Below are 20,760 nucleotides of genomic sequence, written 5' to 3' on the forward strand. Positions count from 1 at the left end.
CCTTGCGCGTGGGGCACTGTAGGGGCACCCCTACGTGGCCTGGCACTTCTTGCTCGTGGCAGCACAGAGCGTGGGCCAGCTTACCATATGGGACAGGAGGTCCTGGGGATCAAACCCTGGACCCTCCATATGGTAGACGGATGCCCTATCAGTTGAGCCACGTCTGCTTCCCTCTTGTAGTATTTTTATCTGGCTTTGATGTTAGGGTGATGTTGGCTTCATAAAATGCTGGGTAATTTTCCCTCCTCTTTAATGCTTTGGAAGAGTTTAAACAGGATCAATGTTAAAATTCTTCTTGAAATGCTTGGTAGAATTCACCTGTGAAGCCATCTGGTCCTGGGCTTTTCTTTATTGGGAGATTTTTGATGACTGATTCAATCTCTTTAAATGTGATTGGTTTGTTAGGCTGTTGTATTTCTTGTAGTGTCAGTGTAGGTTGTTTGTGCATTTCTAGGAATTTGCCCATTTCTTCTAGGTTTTCTAGTTTGTTGGCATACAGTCTCTTATGATCCTTTGTATTTCTGTGGGGTCAGTCACAACTACCCCCTTTCATTTCCAATTGTAATGATTTGCATCTTCTCTCTTTTTTCCTTTGTTAGTCTAGCTAAGGGTTTGTCAGTTTTATTGATCACACAGAACCAGCTTTTGATTTTGTTGATTTTCTTTTTTTTTTTTTATTGACTTTGTAATAATATTACATTAAAAATATATATGTGAGGTCCCATTCAGCCCCACCCCCCACCCCCCCCTCTCCCCCCCCAACAACACTCGTTCCCATCATCATGACACATCCATTGGATTTGGTAAGTACATCTTTGGGTACCTCTGCACCTCATAGTCAATGGTCCACATCATGGCCCATACTCTCCTCCATTCCATCCAGTGGGCCCTGTGAGGATTTACAATGTCCGGTGATTACCTCTGAAGCACCATCCAGGGCAGCTCCATGTCCCAAAGACGCCTCCACCTCTCATCTCTTCCTGCCTTTCCCCATACCCATCGTCCACCATGTCCACTTTTCCCAATCCAATGCCACCTCTTCTATGTGGACATTGGATTGGTTGTGTCCATTGCACCTCTATGTCAAGAGGAGGCTCAGATTCCACATGGATGCTGGATGCAATCCTCCCATTTTCAGTTGTAATCACTCTAGGCTCCATGGTGTGGTGGTTGTCCTTCTTCAACTCCATCTTAGCTGAGTGTGGTAAGTCCAATAGATCAGATTGTAGGTGCTGGAGTCTGTTGAGGCTCAGGACCTGGCTATCACATTGTCAGTCCAGAGATTCAAATCCCCTAAATATATCTTAAACCCCAACATTAACTGCACCTCCAGCACATTAGCATGAAAGTCTTATGAAGGGAGATCCCATCTGAGTCCAGATTCATCACACATAAACACCATTTCCAAAGAGGGGCCATCTGCCCTGGTAGTTAACCCCATCGGCCATGACCGTAACTCCCATGGGTCTCTTTAGCCCTCACAGGAACCAATATCTGGGGGTTGTATCTGCTTTATCTGTCTCTCTGACTCTGCTCAGTTGTGCATGAGGGCAATCCTTCTGCCAGCCTCCAGACTCTTTTTTAGAAACTCGTAGCCATATAAACTCATTTCTCCTTTCCATTTCCCCCTTACTTTAGGTCAAACAGCATTTTAAAGTCATGTTATTTTATGTAGACATGGATATTCTGCTGATCCGCATTGAACCTTCCGTATAAGGTCATTTTCCAGTTGCATCATCAGTTGGTAGTTGATAGTGGTCCCTCGTTGCCAGGGAGGCTCATCCCCGGGTGTCATGTCCCACGCTGGGGGGCAGGCATTGCATTTACATGCTGAGTTTGGCTTCGAGACTGGCCACATTTGAGTAACATGAAGGCTGACAGGAGGGAATTCCCAGGCACAATGTTGCTCTAGGCCTTGTTGTTATTTTAGGTTTATCAGCTCACAAGCATAGTCATTAGCATCAGGGGCTCACTGTTGAACCCTCACTCCCTCCCGGTCCCCGCCACTGTATCTGGGAGACTGTCGCTGCTCCCCTAGGGACCACAACAGAGCACCACTGGCCAGGAACCCAGTACCCCCCCTACTGTGGTTTTTAATTGTTGCCACTATGAGTATATCCATACATTACCATGCACCCTGGACATATGTTCTGTACAGCTCCCTGTCAGCCATATATCACCTGTCATTGGTATCCCATACCAGTATCCCTCCATTGCCATTGTTGAAACACTCTGTGATCCGTAACTCCCCGAAATTTGAAGCCCAATATAATGTCATGGTCCCTTACTAGGGAATGGCATATAGCAATGGGTTTAAAGGATAGATAAAGAACTTGGATAAAGTTAGATAAAGAACTTAGATAAAGAATGTTGACTTGAAAAAATTCCACATCCTATCTTTTTCTTTTTTCTTTTTTTTTTTTTTCCCCTCCCCTAATTATTCAGCTTTTCTTCACAGGAGTCCTAGACCACAGCAATGTATATATATAATATACAGCACTCTCACACATTACCAGAAAACCTTTTCCCTTCCACAGTGATACTCTTACGCCCTATTCATATCATATTTTTAAAGTGATGTACAGAGTCTGAGACATTAGCTTTCTAACAAGGTGACATCTGTGCTTACATTGTGGTGCATACTTTAGGATACACAGTTCTTTACATTTTTAGTTATCCTATGTTTTACATTATGGTTTACATTATCAGTCTGTCATCTCCTATATGTTATGCTGTAATATTACATGTTTTATATCCATCCTTGTGTACTTTCAAGAAACTCCTCTCTTACCCCCTATTTACTTTGGTTCCACACATTTAACGTCCATTTTCCCTTCCACCTTGGTGCCCACAGTGACAGCCAGCCTCCGTTTCCCGAGGAGCCACTTCCAGAGATAGGTGGAATAGTGTTCAGGGCCTAACTTGCTCAACTGCCCCAATGCCCTGGGAGCCACCCTTTCTCTCGAGGGATACAGTTCCCTCTATTTGATGGCATTAGTCCTCCCCAGGATGTGGGTCCACCCCCACTCTCACTACTTGGGATTCCACCCCATGGTGTCACCCACTCTGGCAGAATGAGCATTTAGACATTCCCCAGGAGCCCGTCCTGCATCAGACCCTCCCCTCCGAGCATTCTAAACAGGTAACCCTCTTTATTATATTGTGATATGATTTTCTCGGCATTTTACTCTCCACCAACACCTGACCCTCTCCTGTTGTTGATTTTCTATATTGTTTTTTTGGGTTTTGTTTTTTGTTTTTTGTTTCTCAATTTCATTTATTTCTGCTCAGATCTTTATTTCTTTCCTTCTGCTTGCTTTGGAAGTGGTTTGCTGTTCTTTTTCTAGTTTCTCAAGTTGTTCAGTTGGATATTTGATTTAACTCTTCTTTTTTAATATATGTGTTTAGGGCTATAAATTTTCCTTTTAGGACTGCCTTTGCTGTATCCCATAAGTCTGGTAAGTCATGTTCTCATTTGCATTTTCCTCAGTATATTTACTAATTTCACTTATAATTTCTTCTGTGACCCACTGATTATTTAGGAGTGTTGTTCAGCCTCCATACATTGGTGAATTTACCTCTTTCCTATTACTGATTTCCAGTTTCATTCTATTATGATCTGAGAAGGTGCTCTGCATGATTTCATTCTTGTTGTATTTACTGAGACCTGCCTCGTGCCCTAACGTGGTCTATCCTGGAGAAGGATCCACGAGCACTCGAGGAGAATGTGGAACCCTGTGGCTCTAAGTGCAACCTTCTGTATATGTCTGTTAGGCCTAACGTGTTTATCGTATTGTTCAAGTTCTCTGCTTCCTTGTTGATCTTATTTCTAGTTGTTTTATCTAATGATGTGAGTGGTATATTAAAATAAAGTCTCCAACTATAATTGTAGAGACGCTTATTTCTTCTTTCAGTTTTGCCAGTTTGTCTCATGTATTTTGGGGTACTCTGGTTAGGTACATAGATATTTATGACTGTTATTTCTTCTGGTGGATTATCCCTTTAATTAATATATAATAGCCTTCTGTATCTCTCATAACTTTTTACATTTAAAGTCTGTTTTGTCTGATATTAGTATAGCTACCCCTGCTCTTTTTTCGTTACTATTTGCATGGAGTATCTTTTTCCAACCTTTCACTTTCAGCCGGTTTATATCCTGGTTCTAAGGTGAGTCTCTTGTAGGTAGCATATGGATGGCTCATCTTTTTTATCCATTCTGTCAGCCTGTATCTTTTGATTGGGGAGTTCAATCCATTTACATTCAATGATATTACTGTAAATGTATTATTTACTTCTTCCATTTTATTCTTTAGTTTTCGCATGTCATATCTTTCGTCTGTTTTTTTTTAACTCTTTTGCTTATCCTTTCTGCTATTCTTCTATATTTTCCTCCAAACCTTTCTCCCTGTCTTTTTCTTTCAGCTGTAAGTCTTCCTTTAACATATTTCTGCAAAGGTGAACTCTTTTTTATGAACTCTATTAGTTTCTGTTTGTTTGTGAATATTTTAAACTCACCTTCATCTTTGAAGGACAATTTTGCTGGATAAAGAATTCTCGGCTGTCAATTTCTCTTTCAGTATCCTAATTGAATCTTAACCACTGTCTCCTCGCCTCCATGGTTTTGGAAGAGAAATCTGCACTAAGTCTTACTGGGTATCCTCGTATGTGATGGTTTCCTTCTCCCTTGCTGCTCTGAGGATTTTCTCTTGTCTTTGACATTTGACATTCTAGCAGTATGTTCTCAGAGTAGGTCTGTTTGGACTTATTCTGATTGGGGTACGCTGCGCTTCTTGGACCTATAAGTTCGTTTCTTTCATTAGGGTTGGAAAATTTTCAGCTGTTATTTCCTCAGATATTCTTTCTGCCCCTTTTCCCTTCTCTTCTCCTTCTGGACTCCCATGACACATATGTTACTGCATTTTGTGTTGTCATTCAAGTCCCCGAGCCCCTGCTCAATTTTTTTCTATACTTTTTTCTCTCTGGTCTTTTCTCTCTTAAATTCTAGCTTTTCTGTTTTCTGTGTCATTTTTTCTTTCTTCTATCATTTCAGGTCTTCTGTTATATGCCTCTAATGTGTTGTTTTTTTAAGATTTATTTTTTCTTTCTCCCCCGTTGCCCCTGTTGTCTGCTCTCTGTGTCCATTCGCTGTGTGTTCTTCTGTGTCTGCTTGTTTTCTCATTAGGCAGCTCCGGGAATGGATCCTGGGACCTTCCGGAGTGGGAAAGAGGCAATTACTCTCTTGAGCCACTGCAGCTCCCTGTTCTGCTATGTCTTATTTTCTCTCCTCTGTGTCTCTTGTTGTGTCATCTTGCTGGCCCTCCTGCGCGGGGCGGCTTTCCCATGCGAGGTGACATTCCCACGCAGGGCGGCACTCCTGTGCGGGGCCGCATTCCCAAGTGGGCTGGCACTCCACGCGGGCTAGCTCGCTGCGTGGGCCAGCTCGCCCTCACCAGGAGGCCCTGGGGATCAAACCTGGGCCTCAGTTTGGTAGACGGGAGCCCAATTGGTTGAGCCACATCCATTTCCCGTCTAATGTGTTTTTGATCTCACATATCATGTCTTTCATTCCCATGAGCTCTATTATTTTTCTTTATTTCCCCCTCCCCCTCTCCCACCCTGCTGTTTTTGCTGTCTGGGTCCATTCACTGGGTGATCTTCTGTATCTGTGTCTTTTTTTGTCTTCTCTTCTTGTCTTTCTCCTCTGGGGTTCACCAGGATTCAATCCTGGGGACCTCTGATGTGGAGAGAGATTCCCTGTCAATTGCACCACCTCAGTTCCTGGTTTCTGCTGCACTTTACCTTGACTCTCCCCTTCATCTCTCTCTTTAGTTATGTCATCATCTTGCTGCATGACTCACGTGCGCGGGCACTGGCTCGCCATGTGGACATCCACGTGGGCACTTGGCTCACTGTGCAAGCACTGGCTCACCACACAGGCACTCGGCTTGCCATGCGGGCACTTGGCTTGCCATGTGGGCACTCGGCTTGCCATGCGGGCACTCATGTGGGCACTCAGCTCGCCACGTGGGCACTCACACAGGCACTCGGCTTGCCATGCGGGCACTCGGCTTGCCATGCGGGCACTCGGCTTGCCATGCGGGCACTCATGTGGGCTCTCAGCTCGCCACGTGGGCACTCACACAGGCACTCGGCTTGCCATGCGGGCACTCATGTGGGCTCTCAGCTCGCCACGTGGGCACTCACACAGGCACTCGGCTTGCCATGCGGGCACTCATGTGGGCTCTCAGCTCGCCACGTGGGCACTCACACAGGCACTTGGCTTGCCATGCGGGCACTCGGCTTGCCATGCGGGCACTCATGTGGGCTCTCAGCTCGCCACGTGGGCACTCACACAGGCACTCGGCTTGCCATGCGGGCACTCATGTGGGCTCTCAGCTCGCCACGTGGGCACTCACACAGGCACTCGGCTTGCCATGCGGGCACTCATGTGGGCTCTCAGCTCGCCACGTGGGCACTCACACAGGCACTCGGCTTGCCATGCGGGCACTCGGCTTGCCATGCGGGCACTCATGTGGGCTCTCAGCTCGCCACGTGGGCACTCACACAGGCACTCGGCTTGCCGTGCAGGCACTCGGCTTGCCATGCGGGCACTCGGCTTGCCATGCGGGCACTCATGTGGGCTCTCAGCTCGCCACGTGGGCACTCACACAGGCACTCGGCTTGCCGTGCAGGCACTCGGCTTGCCATGCGGGCACTCATGTGGGCTCTCAGCTCGCCACGTGGGCACTCACACAGGCACTCGGCTTGCCATGCGGGCACTCTGCTTGCCTCGCGGGCACTTGGCTTGCCATGCGGGCACTCACACGGGCACTGGCTCACCACATGGGCACTGGCTCACCACGTGGGCATGCTGTCTCTTCTTCTTTTACACAGGAGACCCCAGAGATCAAACCCGGGTCCTCCCATATTGTAGGCGGAAGCCTTATCACTTGAGCTACATTCGCTTCCCTCTATTATTTTTCTATTCAGGTTTTCCAATTCTGCTTGTGCCTCCTCAGTGTTATCTTTTTTTTTTTAAGATTTTTTTAATCTGCCCCCTCCTCGTTGTTTGCAGTCACTGTCTGCTCTCCGTTTCCATTTGCTGTGCACTCTCTGTGTCTTCTTGTCTTCTGTTCAGGAGGCACCGGGAACTGAACCCAGGACCTCCCATGTGGAAGAGAGGCACTCAGTCACCTGAGCCACCTCAGCTCCCTGGTCTGTTACATCTCTCCTTGTCGCTCCTCTTCATGTCTCTTTTGTTACATCATCTTGTTGCATCAGCTTCCTGTGCCTGCCCACTGCACCAGCTCACCTTCTCCAGGAGGCACCGGGAACCGAACCCAGGACTTCCCATGTGGTAGGCAGAAGCCCAGTCACCTGAGCCGCATCCGCTGCCCTCAGTGTCTTCTTGATGTCCTTTACCTCTTTAGTCATATTGTCTTTCAACTCATTAATTTGATTTTGGAAATATGCATAAATTTTTTAAATCAGTTGTCTCAAATCCTGCATCTCTTCTGTAGCTTTGATATTCTCCTTTTCTTGGGCCATGTCTCCCGTTTTCTTAATACGGCTCCTAGCTTTTTGCCGACGTCTGGGCACCTGATTAGGATGGTGCATTTACTCTGATGCTCAATTTCTCTCTCTGTCATAGGGTTTTAGTGGCAGGAGACTGTGTGTTCAGCCTGTTCTGGGTCTTTAGGATTGTCCTTGTTAGTTGCTCAAATCTGGGCCATGGACGCAGACTCGCTTCCAAGGACCGTGGGGAGAGAGGCTGTGAAAGCCTCTCGTTTGCTTTTAATTTTCTCACATGCACTTCCTTGGTCTGCCAGAAGGTGGTGCTCTGCGGCAGCGCTCAGTTCAGTGTCTGTTGGAGTGTGTTTGCAGCACCAGGGACTGGATCAGTGTGAGGGAGGATCATGCCTGGCGGCTAAGAGGCTCGTATTCAAACTTCCTCAGGGACAGTTCTCCAGCCTTTGCTGGCAGCCCCCTCTTTCCACAGGGAAGGAATAATTCCAGTCCCCTCTGCATCCTCAGCAGCCAGTCCCGGTCAGTAGAGGGGCTGCAAGGGCTGGATCTCTTTGGTCCGCGATGGGGGCTGTGCTGGTGGACGCCCTTTCCCATTGCACACCTCTGCCCCCCCCACAAGGCCGGCCCCTGCCAGGAGACCCCCCCCAGCCCGGGATCAGAACATCCCGGGTCACTGGGCCGCTCTGCTGGACCTACACCCGTGGCCTTATAAAATTTGCCCATCTTGAAAAAAAAAGTCCTCTCAAGCCTTTTCAAATCTCCGTTTGGTCCTAGGACAGCGACCCCTTTCGGATGTTCCTCTCCCAGGCACACTTCTGTGGTGTTCTTTTCCTCCTCCGCGTCTGTTGGGTCTTTTCCTTCTTCTCAGGTCTGTCATAGGCCGTGGAGATGCTTTTCCTGGTGTGGGCCTCCCTTTCCGCTAGAGAACGCCCTGGGAGTACGGCTCCCCTGCAGAGTGGGGTGCAGAGGTGGGGGCTCGGGGGCGGGGAGGTGGGGCTCGGGGGCGGGGAGGTGGGGGCCGGGCGTGGGGAGGTGGGGGCTCGGGGGTGCGGAGGTGGGGGGTGGGGGATGGGAGGTGGGGGGTGGGATGGGGCTGCCCAGCGAGCCCCCACTTGACACCCCTCGGTGCCCCGCAGGAAGCCCCTTGGAAGCAGCGGTCAGTGGGCACGGCCTCTCCTGCCCTCCTGACGCCCAGGGGCGTGGCCTTCTGCGCGGATGGGGGTTCCTCCCGTGGTTGGATTTGAACTTCCCACTTGGAAGAAGAGCCCGGGAGGGCCTGTGAGCTACGGGGTGAAGTGAGGAGGGGCAGGTGGAGGCGTGGTCGCGGGACCCGGCCTTGGACTCAGAAGTGCCAGAGCCAGGAAGGGGTGCCCCAGACAGCCCCCCACAGCCCTCAGACAGCCCCCCCCAGCTCCCCCCAGGCAGCCCCCCAGACAGCCCCCCACAGCCCCCCGCAGGCAGCCCCCCAGGCAGCCCCCCACAGCCCCCTGCATGCCTGCAGATGGTCCCCCGCCGGCAGCCCCCCCGGAAAGCCCCCCAGACGAACCCCCCGGCAGCCCACCCCGGCAGGCAGCAGAGCCGATGCAAACACCCAGTCCACCATGTTTGGGGGCCACAGCGCCAGGTCCCCAAGGGGCCGGACACTGGGGGGAGCGTCAACCTGGTCAGTGGCTCCCGGGGCGCCTGTCTCGGGGCAGACCACCTCGGGGCGTCCAGAGCCAGCGGGCGGGGCTGGCCAGACATCGGCGTAGCTGAGGGCCGGGGGGCCGAGCCCAGAACCCAGCCCTCGCGCGGCTCCTGACCCGGCCTCTGCCACCCGCGCCCACCTCCCAGAGGGGGTCCACGCCCCCTGCCTCTGGCTCCCCAAACCACGGCTCCAGCCGCCCCCACTGGCGGGCCAGGAGGGCTGGCATGACCCCCTGGCTGGGCGCCTCCCCGCGGCGCGCCCCTGGCCTGGCCCCAGGCCCCTCTGGTGCCGAGTGGCTCGCATTAAGGGATGTGTGGCCGCTGTGGCCCCGGGACGTGCCGGTGCCACGGTCAGGGCTTGCCGGGGGCAGCGGGCGGGCTCCAGGGGACAGCCTGGCCCCACGCCAGCCCCGGTGTCCAGGGTCCCTGCGCGGCCACTCCTGGTTTGGAAGTGCGGTGAGGACAGCAGCGGGCACGGATCCCCTAGGCCCTGCTGCCCCCCAGGCCTGCATGGAGGCCGCGCTCGGGCTCCTCTTCCACCTCCGGCTCCGCGACGAGTGCGGGAGCACTCAGAGCCCCCCGCCCGGGACACGCGCCCTCTCCCGGGGGCAGCGGGACCCTCAGCAGATGGGCAGCGTGCAGAGGCGGGCAGGTGAGCGGCTGGAGGGCAAAAGTTCCCCAGGAGGGAAGGGGTGGGTGGTTTTGTTTTGTCATTTGAAAGTGCAGTGAGGAAGGGGGTGGGCTCCAAGAGGAGGGGCCGGCAGAGAATGACAGGGACGGGGAGACCCCGGGACGTGCTGCCCTGAGGGGCCTGGACATGGGGGGCGGGGGGACTGGGGGCGGGGGTCCTGGGCACGGGGGGGCTGGGCACGGGGGACTGGACACGGGGGGCCTGGGCACACGGGGACTGAGCACAGGGGGGCTGGACACGGGGGGCTGGGCACGGGGGGCCTGGGCACACGGGGACTGAGCACAGGGGGGCTGGACACGGGGGGCTGGGCCTGGGGGTGTGGGCACATGGGGGCTGGACACAGGGGCCTGGACATGGGACCCGGGCATACAAAGTCTGGGGCGCGTGGGACCCGGGCACACGAGATGTGGGCTGCAGACCCTCCCTCTGAGGCACACAGTAGGTCCACTCGCGAGCCCTGGCCCACGGCATCCGCCGCCTGGACGGGACGAGGGCTCTTGGTCTTGTGAACCTCCCTAGACTCCCTCACGTGTTGGGCCTCGGCTCCCGGGTTCACGTTGTGCCCGGGAAACGGCCGCGGTGCCCAGCGCGTGGCCCGGCGCCCCCACTGCGTCTCTGCCCTCAGGCCGCCAAGGCTCTCCTCTCATGTACATTTTAAACCTTTTTCTGGAAAAAGTCACTTCCTGCTAGCCCAGTGGGAAGTGGACCCATACACGGATTTGTGGCGCCACACCCTCCTGCTCTCGGGACCGGCTGGCGGGGCCTGGGGGCTGGTTCACCCCGCGCCAGGCCCCCGGGCCGCGAAGGCCCCCGCCCGAGCCGTGCAGCGTGAGGGCAGGGCCGCGGGGCCATCGCCTCTCGCCGGCCCCGTGCGCACTGGGCCCACGTGGGGGCTCCTCCGGCTCAGGCTCGTCGCCCTGGGGGGGCACCCGCCCGGCCTGAACAGGTGACGAGGCCGTGGCTCAGGAAGATCAGCGGAGACGTGGCTCGGAGGTGAGAGCAGCGCCAGGCCTGGAGCAGTGGGCGATGAGCCCACCACGGTGTCGCTGGGAGGGGGTCGGCTCCAGGCCGGGGTGTGGCCCCCGGGACAGACGGCTCAAGGCAGTGAACCAAAGAGCAGCGGCTCTCGTTCCGTGCTGTGGCCTGTGACCCAGGAGAGTTCAAGTGCGTCTCTCCTGAGGTGGAGCCTCTTGTTTTCTCACGATGGGCCACCAGCTGTAACTGTCTTGTTGATGTAAACCCACAGGAGAACATGCTAGAACCTGAGCCCATGAGAGAATGCTCTAGAATATAAGCCCTCAAGAGATCATGCTAGAATGTGAGCCATGAGAGAACATGCTAGAATGCACGCCCACTACAGAACAGGCTAGACTGAGCCCACAAACGAGCATGCTAAAACACAAGTTCATGAGAGAATGTGCTAGAACCTAAGCCCACGAGAGCAGGGCCCGCTCCCAGCTCTGTCTGCCAGGAGCGCGCACCACCAGAGCTGCTGGGGCGCGTGACCCTGCAGTGGCCCCACCGGGACACCTGCTTCGCCTCCCGGGTGCGCAGTTGTGGGAGCTGGAGGCGGCCCTGCCTGAGCTGCTCCCTCGCTCACTCAGCTCCCACAGACGCCGGCACGCCGTGCGGGAACCTGCGGAAGGCTCTAGAATGGACGTGTGATCATCGAGTTGCCTTCTTTCCTTTACACGTGACATTTCTTTACTCAAAAGCCGATTACCTGTGTGAGCCACGGGAGGGACTGGCAGAGAAAGGGAAGCGAGCAGTCGTTACCTCTGTGAATGGCTGCTGCGGCGCTCTTCTTAAAGTGTGTTCATCTAAGTAGATTTAATATTGTTTCCTTTTCTATTTGCATTACCAAGTCTGACTACAAGAACCGTTTTCTATAGATAACTGAAAAGAATAGACCTCAATTCAGTTCAAAGTTAAACTATTTCAAATTCTTAGTGAAATGAATTAAATATTTTTTCTCAGGTATTTACGAGAGGCTAATGATAAATCTGCACAGTCCTTAATGAGGAAGAAACTAATAAGGATAAATCCTCTTGTATGGTTTGTCTTCACAGTGTCCAGTCTGCAAACTACCCTGAACTCATGCCTTTCGAGCGGCCGTCCCGTGGCGGGCACTCCCTGCTGCTGGCCGTTTCACCTGGCTAGATGAGAGGGAGGTGGAGTGGGACAGGTGGGCAGGTGCTGAGGTCTTGGGGCTTTGTGTGCAGAAGACACAGCAGCAGGTCAGAGAGGCACACGCATCCCACAGCTCAATTACACACCCAGCTCTGAAAAACTGGCTGAGAAAAGCATCCGAGCCTTGGGTCTTTGGTGATACAACAGTTTCCAGAAGGTGTCCTGGTTAGGGGCGTGGGGGGGCTAACTCGCCGTGTGCCTTTGTGGAGATGAACTGCCTGCCTATGGCCACGACAGGCTCACCTGCTTCTCGCGCTCCTGGTTCGCCGCCGTGAGGAGGGGCAGGTGTTCAGGGAGACGGGCAGGCTCGGCCTGCTGAGGCTTCTGGGCCCTGGATGCTCTGAAGTGACCACAGAGCCTCAGAGCTCAGGGCTGGGAGACCCCGTGCGGGAGCCGGCCGAGCAGCCGGGCCATTCCCCTGGGCCAGCCGGGGCTGCGCCTAGCGCCTGGCCGCTCGTCCTCCTTTCACGGATGACCAAAGCTGGGCCGGGGTCAAGCTGCTCGGGCTGTCAAGTCACGAGGTGGCTTCCAAAGCCGCCTCGCCTTCCACAAAGCCGCTTGAGTGGGACGTCCGTGTCCTGGCCCCGCGGAGCCCGTGGGGACCGTCAGCCGGGCCTGGCTGCGCAGAGACAGCCTCGCGCCTCCTGCCCTCCAGCCTGCGGTCTCGCGGCCACTCCGCTCCCCCGGGTCCCGCTCCCCCGGTGCCCCATCCCCCGGGGTCTCTGCTCCCCTGGCGCTCCGCTCCTCTGGCTCCCTCCTCCCCTGACACGCCACTCCCCTGGGTCCCTGCTCCCCTGGGTCCCCGCCCCTCTGGGTCCCCACTCCCCTGGCGCCCGCTCCCCTGGCTCCTGAGCCTCTAGGGCCAGCTCTGCTCTGGTCCTGGCTCGGCTTTGTCCGGTGACTTCAGCATGAATTCATGCTCTGGGCGTGTCGGACGCGTGTAGATGTTGAGAAACTCGGCTTTCCTGTCGGCAGGCACCACCGCTGTGGAGCTGGAGGCTCCTTCCTGTTCCTTCCCTTTTTGTTTATGCACAGATAGGCTTAACCGGGATGGATTGCAGACACTGCTGTGTAACCGGTTTTCTCCGTTTAACAGGTTGAGGGCATTTTGTGTGTTTAATCTTTTTCAGTAGTAACATTTGTTACAGCCGCACTGTGCACGCCATTTGATGACACCCTAATTTTATCATCCAGTTTTCCTTTAGTATTGGTTGGTTAAGTTCCTGGTTTTTATTTTATTTATGCACTTATTTATTTATACTTTGACTTTCGGTCAAATGTGGATTGAGCACATCCATTGATCTATTCTCCTTAAACCGCACAAAATTGATAGAAAAGGGGGGGTATAAATCCACTAGGAGAGTGCAGATAGATACAAATGGGTCTAACGATGGATGTGTGTTTCGACATTTTGTGAAAGTGTAAAGCACGCACCAAGGAGAGGGGCGGCCCGGGCCAGCTGCTCGGCCTCACACCTGAGGGCAGCCCCGGGGTCCGGGTACCCAGGCAGAGGGAAAACGGGAAGGAGGTGAGCCGCAGCCCCTCCCCAGCCCGCCTCGTGCCACAACTTCCCTCTGCCTCCAGAGCCTCTGTTTGGGGTGCAGAGAGGGGCTGAGGCGTGGCGGGCACTACCGCAGGGGCTGTGGGGCCAGGCAGGAGCCCTGAGGGTCCTTCTCGAGAAGCCAGAAGCCTCGTAAGGAAGGAATTCCGTCCACTGACACTGGGGCCAGGCAGCCTTGTGAGCTGTCAGCCGAGCCCAGTGCAGGTGCACCCCAAGGCCAGGGTCCAGGAAGTGACATACAACCCACGCTAAGAGCACAGAGAGGGACCAGGCTTGAGGAAGCAAGGACCAAGGACTGTGCAGGCTTCAGAGAAAACGCAAGAATTAGACCCAAACTACTTGGAGGGCCAAGAGAAAGTGCTACGTCCTCAAATTAAGAACGAAACACTGAAAAACGGAGCAGAGAATAAAGAGGAGCTCTTAAGATGAATTTAAGATGTGATCAGTGTAACTGAAAAGAAGTGTAGAAATTTTGGAGGATAAGATAGCAGGAGTATTAGGTGTGTTCTGTTTTTCCTTATTTCTTCCCCCCCCCCCCCCCCCACCGTTGTCTGCTGTGTCCACTCGCTGTGTGTTCTTCTGTGTCTGCTGTTCTCATTAGGCGGCTCTGGGAACCCATCCTGGGACCTTCCAGAGAGTGGGAGAGGCGACCATTCTCTTGCTCCACCTCAGCTCCCTAGTTTGCTGCAGCTCATATTGTCTCTTCTCAGTGTCTTTTTGTTGCATCATCCTGCTGCATCAGCTCTCTGTGTGGGCGGCACCTCCCGGGCAGGGTTGAACTCCTTGTGCAGAGGCCGCTTCTTGAGTGGGGGGCACCCCTGTGCGGGGCAACACTCCACACGGGCCAGGGTATCGAACCCTGGACCTCCCATGTGGTAGGCGGAAGCTCCATCCGTTGAGCCACATCCCCTTCCCGTGCAGAAGTATTTGTAAAAAAATTTAAAAGCGGTGAAAATGGTTTTAGTTTCCTGGCTGGCTTCATCCCAGGCCAGTACCCTCGGCCTGCAGTCTTTGGGGTCCTTGGGGGCCCCTGGGGGCCGCATGGCCACACATGGCAGCAGTGTCACCTTTCTCCTTGGTTCCGTGGGCGCCTGGCTCTGGCTGTCCCCCTCGCCCCGGCGTCCTCCTGTTTGTGGGTGTCTCCGTACGGCTTCAGGACGGGGCTGCAGCACGTGACCCACCTGGAGCAACCTCAGGAGGCCGCACCACAGGAGCACGTTTGTCTGGGGTACATAACTCCACGCTGCCACACAACCAAAGACAAAAAGAGACAGAAGAGGCGAGAGCTCAGAAGGTTGACCCAGGTTCCGGCCTCTCCCCGGTAAGAGGAGGGTTCTGTGGCCTCCAGCAGGTCCAGGATCCAGGGCCGCTCAGCGGCCTGAGTTCCCAGCACACACGAAACGGCGCGTTCAGGGAGTCCCACCACCCAGCGCCGGGGAAAACAAGCTCCCGAAAGCCCCCGGGGGGGGATCCAGGAGAGATCAAAATGGACGGGACGTGGCCCCGGTGGTTGTCCTGGGCGGGCAGCTGCCACGAAGGTCTGTCTCTTGAGCTGGGTCCTGGGCTCTGAAGTTCATCCAGCTCTAACTAAAGATGTGGGCGCTGTTCTGTGCAAATGCGAAACTTCACCCGCCACGGCGAGCGCGAGGACGTGATGGAGCGACCCTTCAACGCGCCCAGCGGAGCCCATTTTCTGAATCGGTTTCCTAGCAGTCAAGCTGAGGGGAGGACAAAGAAACTCCCGGATATGCAGACGCAAAGAATTTGCTTGGATGCATCCTTTCTTGGATGCTACTGGAGGATGTGCTTCAACAAAATAAGAGTAAACCAAAAGGGGAAGGCATCCTGCTTAAGAAGCAAGGAATACCAAGCAAGAGGGGAGCCAAAGGGAGCTCCAGAGCCAGAGCCTGGGGGCTGGAGACCCTTGGGAACGGGAGCCTCCGGGAAAGCAGAACTCATGAAGCGTCTTATGGTTGGAGCATCTGGAAAACTTGGTAAATCTCAGTCTGAGCATTTGAAAAGCATACACCTGATTCTTGGAAAGCTAAGCAACTTTAGCAGGAGGCTGAGGCGGGGCTGGGACAGGGCGTGGCGAGGGCGCCTGGGGCAGCCCCCCGGTGCGCTTCCAAGGCCCCCTTTGACGCAGGCCTTCTCGGGGGCTCAGCAGCTGCACAGCGCACAGCACTGTCCGTGCACGCCTCGGCGACAAGGCAGCCACTCCCTAGTGCGAGACCCGGGGCTAGAGAAGGGAGGCCCCCTGCCACCCGGGGGGGCTGTGCAGACGCTCCCTGTTTTGTATGAGGGCGGAGTGCTCGGTAAATGCAGAGCTGTGAGCATTTATGGCCAGGACAGGTAAGAAGACGGGGTCAGCGGAATACCCCATGGGGGAAAGAGGGCACACCTGGGGGGGCAGGCTCCTCCAGGAGGAAGCCGTGTGGAGTCACATCTCAGAGAACCAGTGACTGCTGCTGGCTCCTGGAGTGAAGCGTCTGCCACTGTGAGACCAGAAAACAGGTGTCCCAAAGCAGGGGTCCTTGAGCTGACTTCAGTGCACTTCCCCCTCCCCTTCCCTTCCCCTCCCTCCTCCCCCTCCCCCTCCTCCCCCTCCCCCTCCGTCCTCCCCTTCCGTTTCCCTCCCCTCCCTCCTTCCCCCTCCCTTACTCTTTGACCCATTGGTTACAAGTGTGTTCTTTAATTTCCACATATTCTATGAATTTTTTTAGGTTTCTTCTGTTATTACTACTTTTATCCCACTGTGGTTGGGAAAAGTTAGTTTGCATGATTTCAGTCTTTCACTTGTAATAAGATTTGCTTTGTGAGTGAGCAAAACCATGTTTTATGGTCCATGCTAGGAAGCGCCCCGGCCCTTGAAAGGAAGAGGCGCTCTGCTGTTGAGGGTGGGGGGGTCCTTGAAGTGCTGTCTCCTGAGTGACCTGGCTGGCGGCTCTATCGGTTACAGAAAGCGGGACAGCCTCCAGCCGTTAACTGCACAGCTGTCCACTGCTCCCTTCAATTCGGTCCATTTTGCTTTGGGGGCTTTGTGGTTTTAGGCCCATACATGATTTGTTATATCTTCTTGCTGGATTGAACTTTTTATTTACAAGGTCTTGTATGTTCCAAATTTGTCATGGACGGCTGTTTCCTCAGTAGAAGAGGTACCCTGCAGGGGCGCCTCCCCCCACCTGGCAGCGGCGTCGGCCGCGGAGTCCAGCTGCTTTGAGGGAGGCCTGGTCTGCGGGCCGCGGAGGGAGGCTGCGGCGACCAGGGCCCCGCAGGCAGCTCGCGGCAAGCGGCCGCAGCCAGCCCGGCCTCCTCCGGAAGCCGCCTCTGGGCTCTGGGCGCACGTGCTTTCCGCACTGTTCAGCACCCGCGCCCCACACACGCGGGATCCGCCCGCGGTTCTGTCCTGGCTGCGCGCTGCCCAGTCGGGGGGCCGCCCGCCTGGCCGCCGACGCCTCGTGCCCCCTCTCCCCAGGGCGAGTGCTCCCCCCGGTGCCGCACCCTCTTCGCGCTGGAGACCGTGTGCGCCGCCTGGTTCTCCTTCGAGTTCCTGCTGCGCTCCCTGCAGGCCGAGAGCACGTGCGCCTTCCTGCGGACGCCGCTGACCATCCTCGACCTGCTGGCGCTGCTGCCCTTCTACGCGGCGCTGCTCGTCGACCTGGCGGCGGGCGCGGGCCCGGGCCGCTCGCTGGAGCGCGCGGGGCTGGGGCTGCGGCTGCTGCGCGCGCTGCGGGTGCTGCACGTGGTGCGCCTGGCGCGGCACTCGCTGGGGCTGCGCTCGCTCGGGCTGACGGCGCGCCGCTGCGCGCGCGAGCTCGGCCTGCTGCTGCTCTTCCTCTGCGTGGCCACGGCGCTCTTCGCGCCGCTCGTGCACCTGGCCGAGCGCGAGCTGGGCGCGCGCCGCGACTTCTCCAGCGTGCCCGCCAGCTACTGGTGGGCCGTCATCTCCATGACGACCGTGGGCTACGGCGACATGGTGCCGCGCAGCGTGCCCGGGCAGGTGGTGGCGCTGAGCACCATCCTCAGCGGCGTCCTGCTCGTGGCCTTCCCGGTCACCTCCATCTTCCACACCTTCTCGCGCTCCTACGCCGAGCTCAAGGAGCAGCAGCGCCGCGCCGCCGGCCCCGGGCCGCGCCCCGACGACGACGACGACGACGACGGCACGCGCTCGCCCACCGAGGACGACGGCGCGCGGGGCCCCGCGGGCGCGCAGGGCGCGGCCGGGGACGGGCTGCGCTGACCCCGCGGGGGCGGCCGGGGCGGGGCGGCGCCCAGAGCCCCGGGAGGGGGGCTCGGGCTCTAGAGGGTCGCCGCCGCAGCCTGCCGCCGCCTGGACACGCTGAGGGGACGCGCGGAGCCCGGGGCGTGCGCGGCCGTCCCCGCGGCCCTGAGCTGCGCAGAGCGGAGGAAGGGCTCCCGCGCCCCTGTGAACGAGGATTCCTGGAGAGCGTCGCCAGCCTTTGCGGCCCTTTTCCTGCCTCTTCTGGACTGCTCCTGCCCTCCAGCCGGCCAAAAACACTTTCAGGCCCCAGAAATCCCAATCCCGTGGCCAGTGCAAGAAGGCGGTGCCACCCTGCCCCACGCCAGCCTCCTGGAGCACCCCAACCCGCAGGAGACCTTTCCGGCCCCCAGCTCTGCCACCATGCGGACACAGCCAGCCGTAATGCTCAAAGCACTGCCTTTTGGGGTCCCGGCCCCTCCACTCGCTGACAGGGGTCCTTGGGGACGGTGACAGTGGTCTCACTCCCATTTGATCCGACAGTGTCGGCTGCAGAGCTTGAGGTTTACATGCGGACACTGGAAACCCTTTCTTTCCCCCAGCCTCAGGTTCCCCAACACTCAAGTCAAATGCAAGCCACCCTGCGGCACCTCGTCTCTCCCCGGCTGGCCTTGGGAGCCGGTGAGTAGAAGGGGATGAGGGGGTGATGCCCCCAGAGCACCCCCACCTCCAGGCACCCCAGCTCCGGGCTGCAGCTCCCCTTCCTGGGCAGCCCCCTCCTCCAGGCGCCCCAGCTCTGGGCTGCAGCCGCCCCCCCCCCCAGGTGCTCCAGGGACACTTGGTGTGTGGCTACAGAAGCTGCCCACGTGAGCTGGAGCCTTCTACTTACGAGCAATGGAACTGCCCAAGCATACTACTTTGTTTTAAAGAGCTCAGCTGTGTCCCCTGCCCCATCGCAGCCCAGGCCTGCCAGAGAGGGGACGTGCCTCGCGCCCAGGCGGCCCACCTGTGCCAAGGGCACCCATCAGCGGCCACCTTTCCATTACCAATCTTAGCAGGCCCTGGTGTGGGGTCAGAGCCAGGAGAAGGGGCGAGATGTGGGACAGGGCCTGTTTGGAAACTGGTATGACCACAGCTGAGACGCTAGGGTCCAAGCTATTGGCATCACCCGTGGCCTGCGGCTACCATGGAGCAAACTGTCAAAGAGGGAGCCCCACGCAGGGACCCCCCAAGTGGGACCCCCAGAGAGGAATCCCCAGGGAGGGACCCTCCAGAATGGGACCCCCAGAGAGGGACCGCCCCCAGAACAGGGACCCCAGAGTGGGACCCCCAGAGTGGGGACCCCCAGAGAAGGACTGCCCCCAGAGCAGGGCCCTCAGAGTGGGGACCCACAAACTCTCACAGCAGGACCCACAGAGCAAACTGTCCCAGAGCAGGGATCCCACACACACACACACTGGGGACCACAGAGGGCCCCGAGAATGGGCACCCAGAGTGGGGACACCCAGAGTGGGATCTACACAAAGTAGGGCGGGCACAGGCAGACAAAAAAGTGTGTGTCCCAGGGCCAGGAGGGCGGCTCCCCGTGAGCGCAGGGAGCCCATGGACGTCGCCACTGGCCAGTCTGCCCTCCCAGCCCAGGTGCCAGCTGGACACTGACCCTCAGGCCTGCATGGAGCTGGCCCCGTTTCCCCACGTGGGCCTGTCTCGCTGGCCTGCCCGCTCCCCCAGGGCAGGGACTGGACGTCTGCGTGGTCAGGCTGCGCTGCCCTGTGGGGAGCCACCACCACGGGCCCCAGGCCCCTCACAGGCCCCTTCTCTTCCTGCTCCGAGCAGTCTGCGTCCTCGTCACCTGACCCACAGGCTCGTCGGGGCTGTGAGGTCCTCAGGCAGGTGGGCCAGAGCCCGGGGCGCTGGGGCGCTTTGTGGTAACTTGGGATCATGAGCGCCAGGGGACAAGTTGAAGTCGACAACGCTGGGTGTCGGAAACCCCGGTGTCTGCTGCCAAAAGCCCCCATGCCCGCCCCATTTAGGCCCTCCCAGCCCAGGTGCCAGCTGGACACTGACCCTCAGGCCTGCATGGAGCTGGCCCCGTTTCCCCACGTGGGCCTGTCTCGCTGGCCTGCCCGCTCCCCCAGGGCAGGGACTGGACGTCTGCGTGGTCAGGCTGCGCTGCCCTGTGGGGAGCCACCACCACGGGCCCCAGGCCCCTCACAGGCCCCTCCTCTTCCTGCTCCGAGCAGTCTGCGTCCTCGTCACCTGACCCACAGGCTCGTCGGGGCTGTGAGGTCCTCAGGCAGGTGGGCCAGAGCCCGGGGCGCTGGGGCGCTTTGTGGTAACTTGGGATCATGAGCGCCAGGGGACAAGTTGAAGTCGACAACGCTGGGTGTCGGAAACCCCCGTGTCTGCTGCCAAAAGCCCCCATGCCCGCCCCATTTAGGGAGTTCCCAGGTGGCCGGCTGGGAACTGCAGCGGCAAAGGCAGCTCTCGAGCTGGGGCACAAGCTGACTTTACGTTGGTTTCACATCTTTTGAGCTCCGCGTCTGCTCTAGGCTGGCGTCCCAGTGAGATGGACACTGCCCACCCCACGAGAGAGTAGCACCACCATGCTGTCCCCGTTTCCAAAATACTATCCTTGTGTCCAAGTTTATACCGTGTCACCATCACGAGAGGAAGAATTGCTCCTTACCGTCTTAACCCACAGATGTGCCCCAAGCTCGTGACGCCGCCCTGCCCTCGGCCACTTCTCTTGGGCTGCCGAGGGCTCACGTCCCGTCACGAGGAGCCGGGAGGGAAGGTGCTGTTGAACGCGTCGGCCGGCGGAGCCCAGGCTCCCAGCAGTGGTGCCGGAGGCCGGAGCCCTCTGCAGACAGCGGGTGGGATGGG

General features: G+C 57.0%; 1 protein-coding gene across 1 annotated transcript in view; it reads left to right on the top strand.

Moving 5' to 3' along the window:
* Positions 1 to 17,895, top strand: part of KCNG2 (potassium voltage-gated channel modifier subfamily G member 2) — a 32,979-nt gene extending 15,084 nt beyond the window's left edge. Inside the window, exon 2 of the mRNA XM_058277109.1 lies at positions 17,131 to 17,895. Within this exon, the coding sequence (XP_058133092.1) occupies positions 17,131 to 17,895 (765 nt within the window). The remainder of the gene's footprint in view (positions 1 to 17,130) is intronic.
* The last annotated feature ends 2,865 nt before the right edge of the window (positions 17,896 to 20,760 follow it).

Source organism: Dasypus novemcinctus, chromosome 16, assembly GCF_030445035.2.
Source record: "Dasypus novemcinctus isolate mDasNov1 chromosome 16, mDasNov1.1.hap2, whole genome shotgun sequence".
Lineage (NCBI taxonomy): Eukaryota > Metazoa > Chordata > Mammalia > Cingulata > Dasypodidae > Dasypus > Dasypus novemcinctus.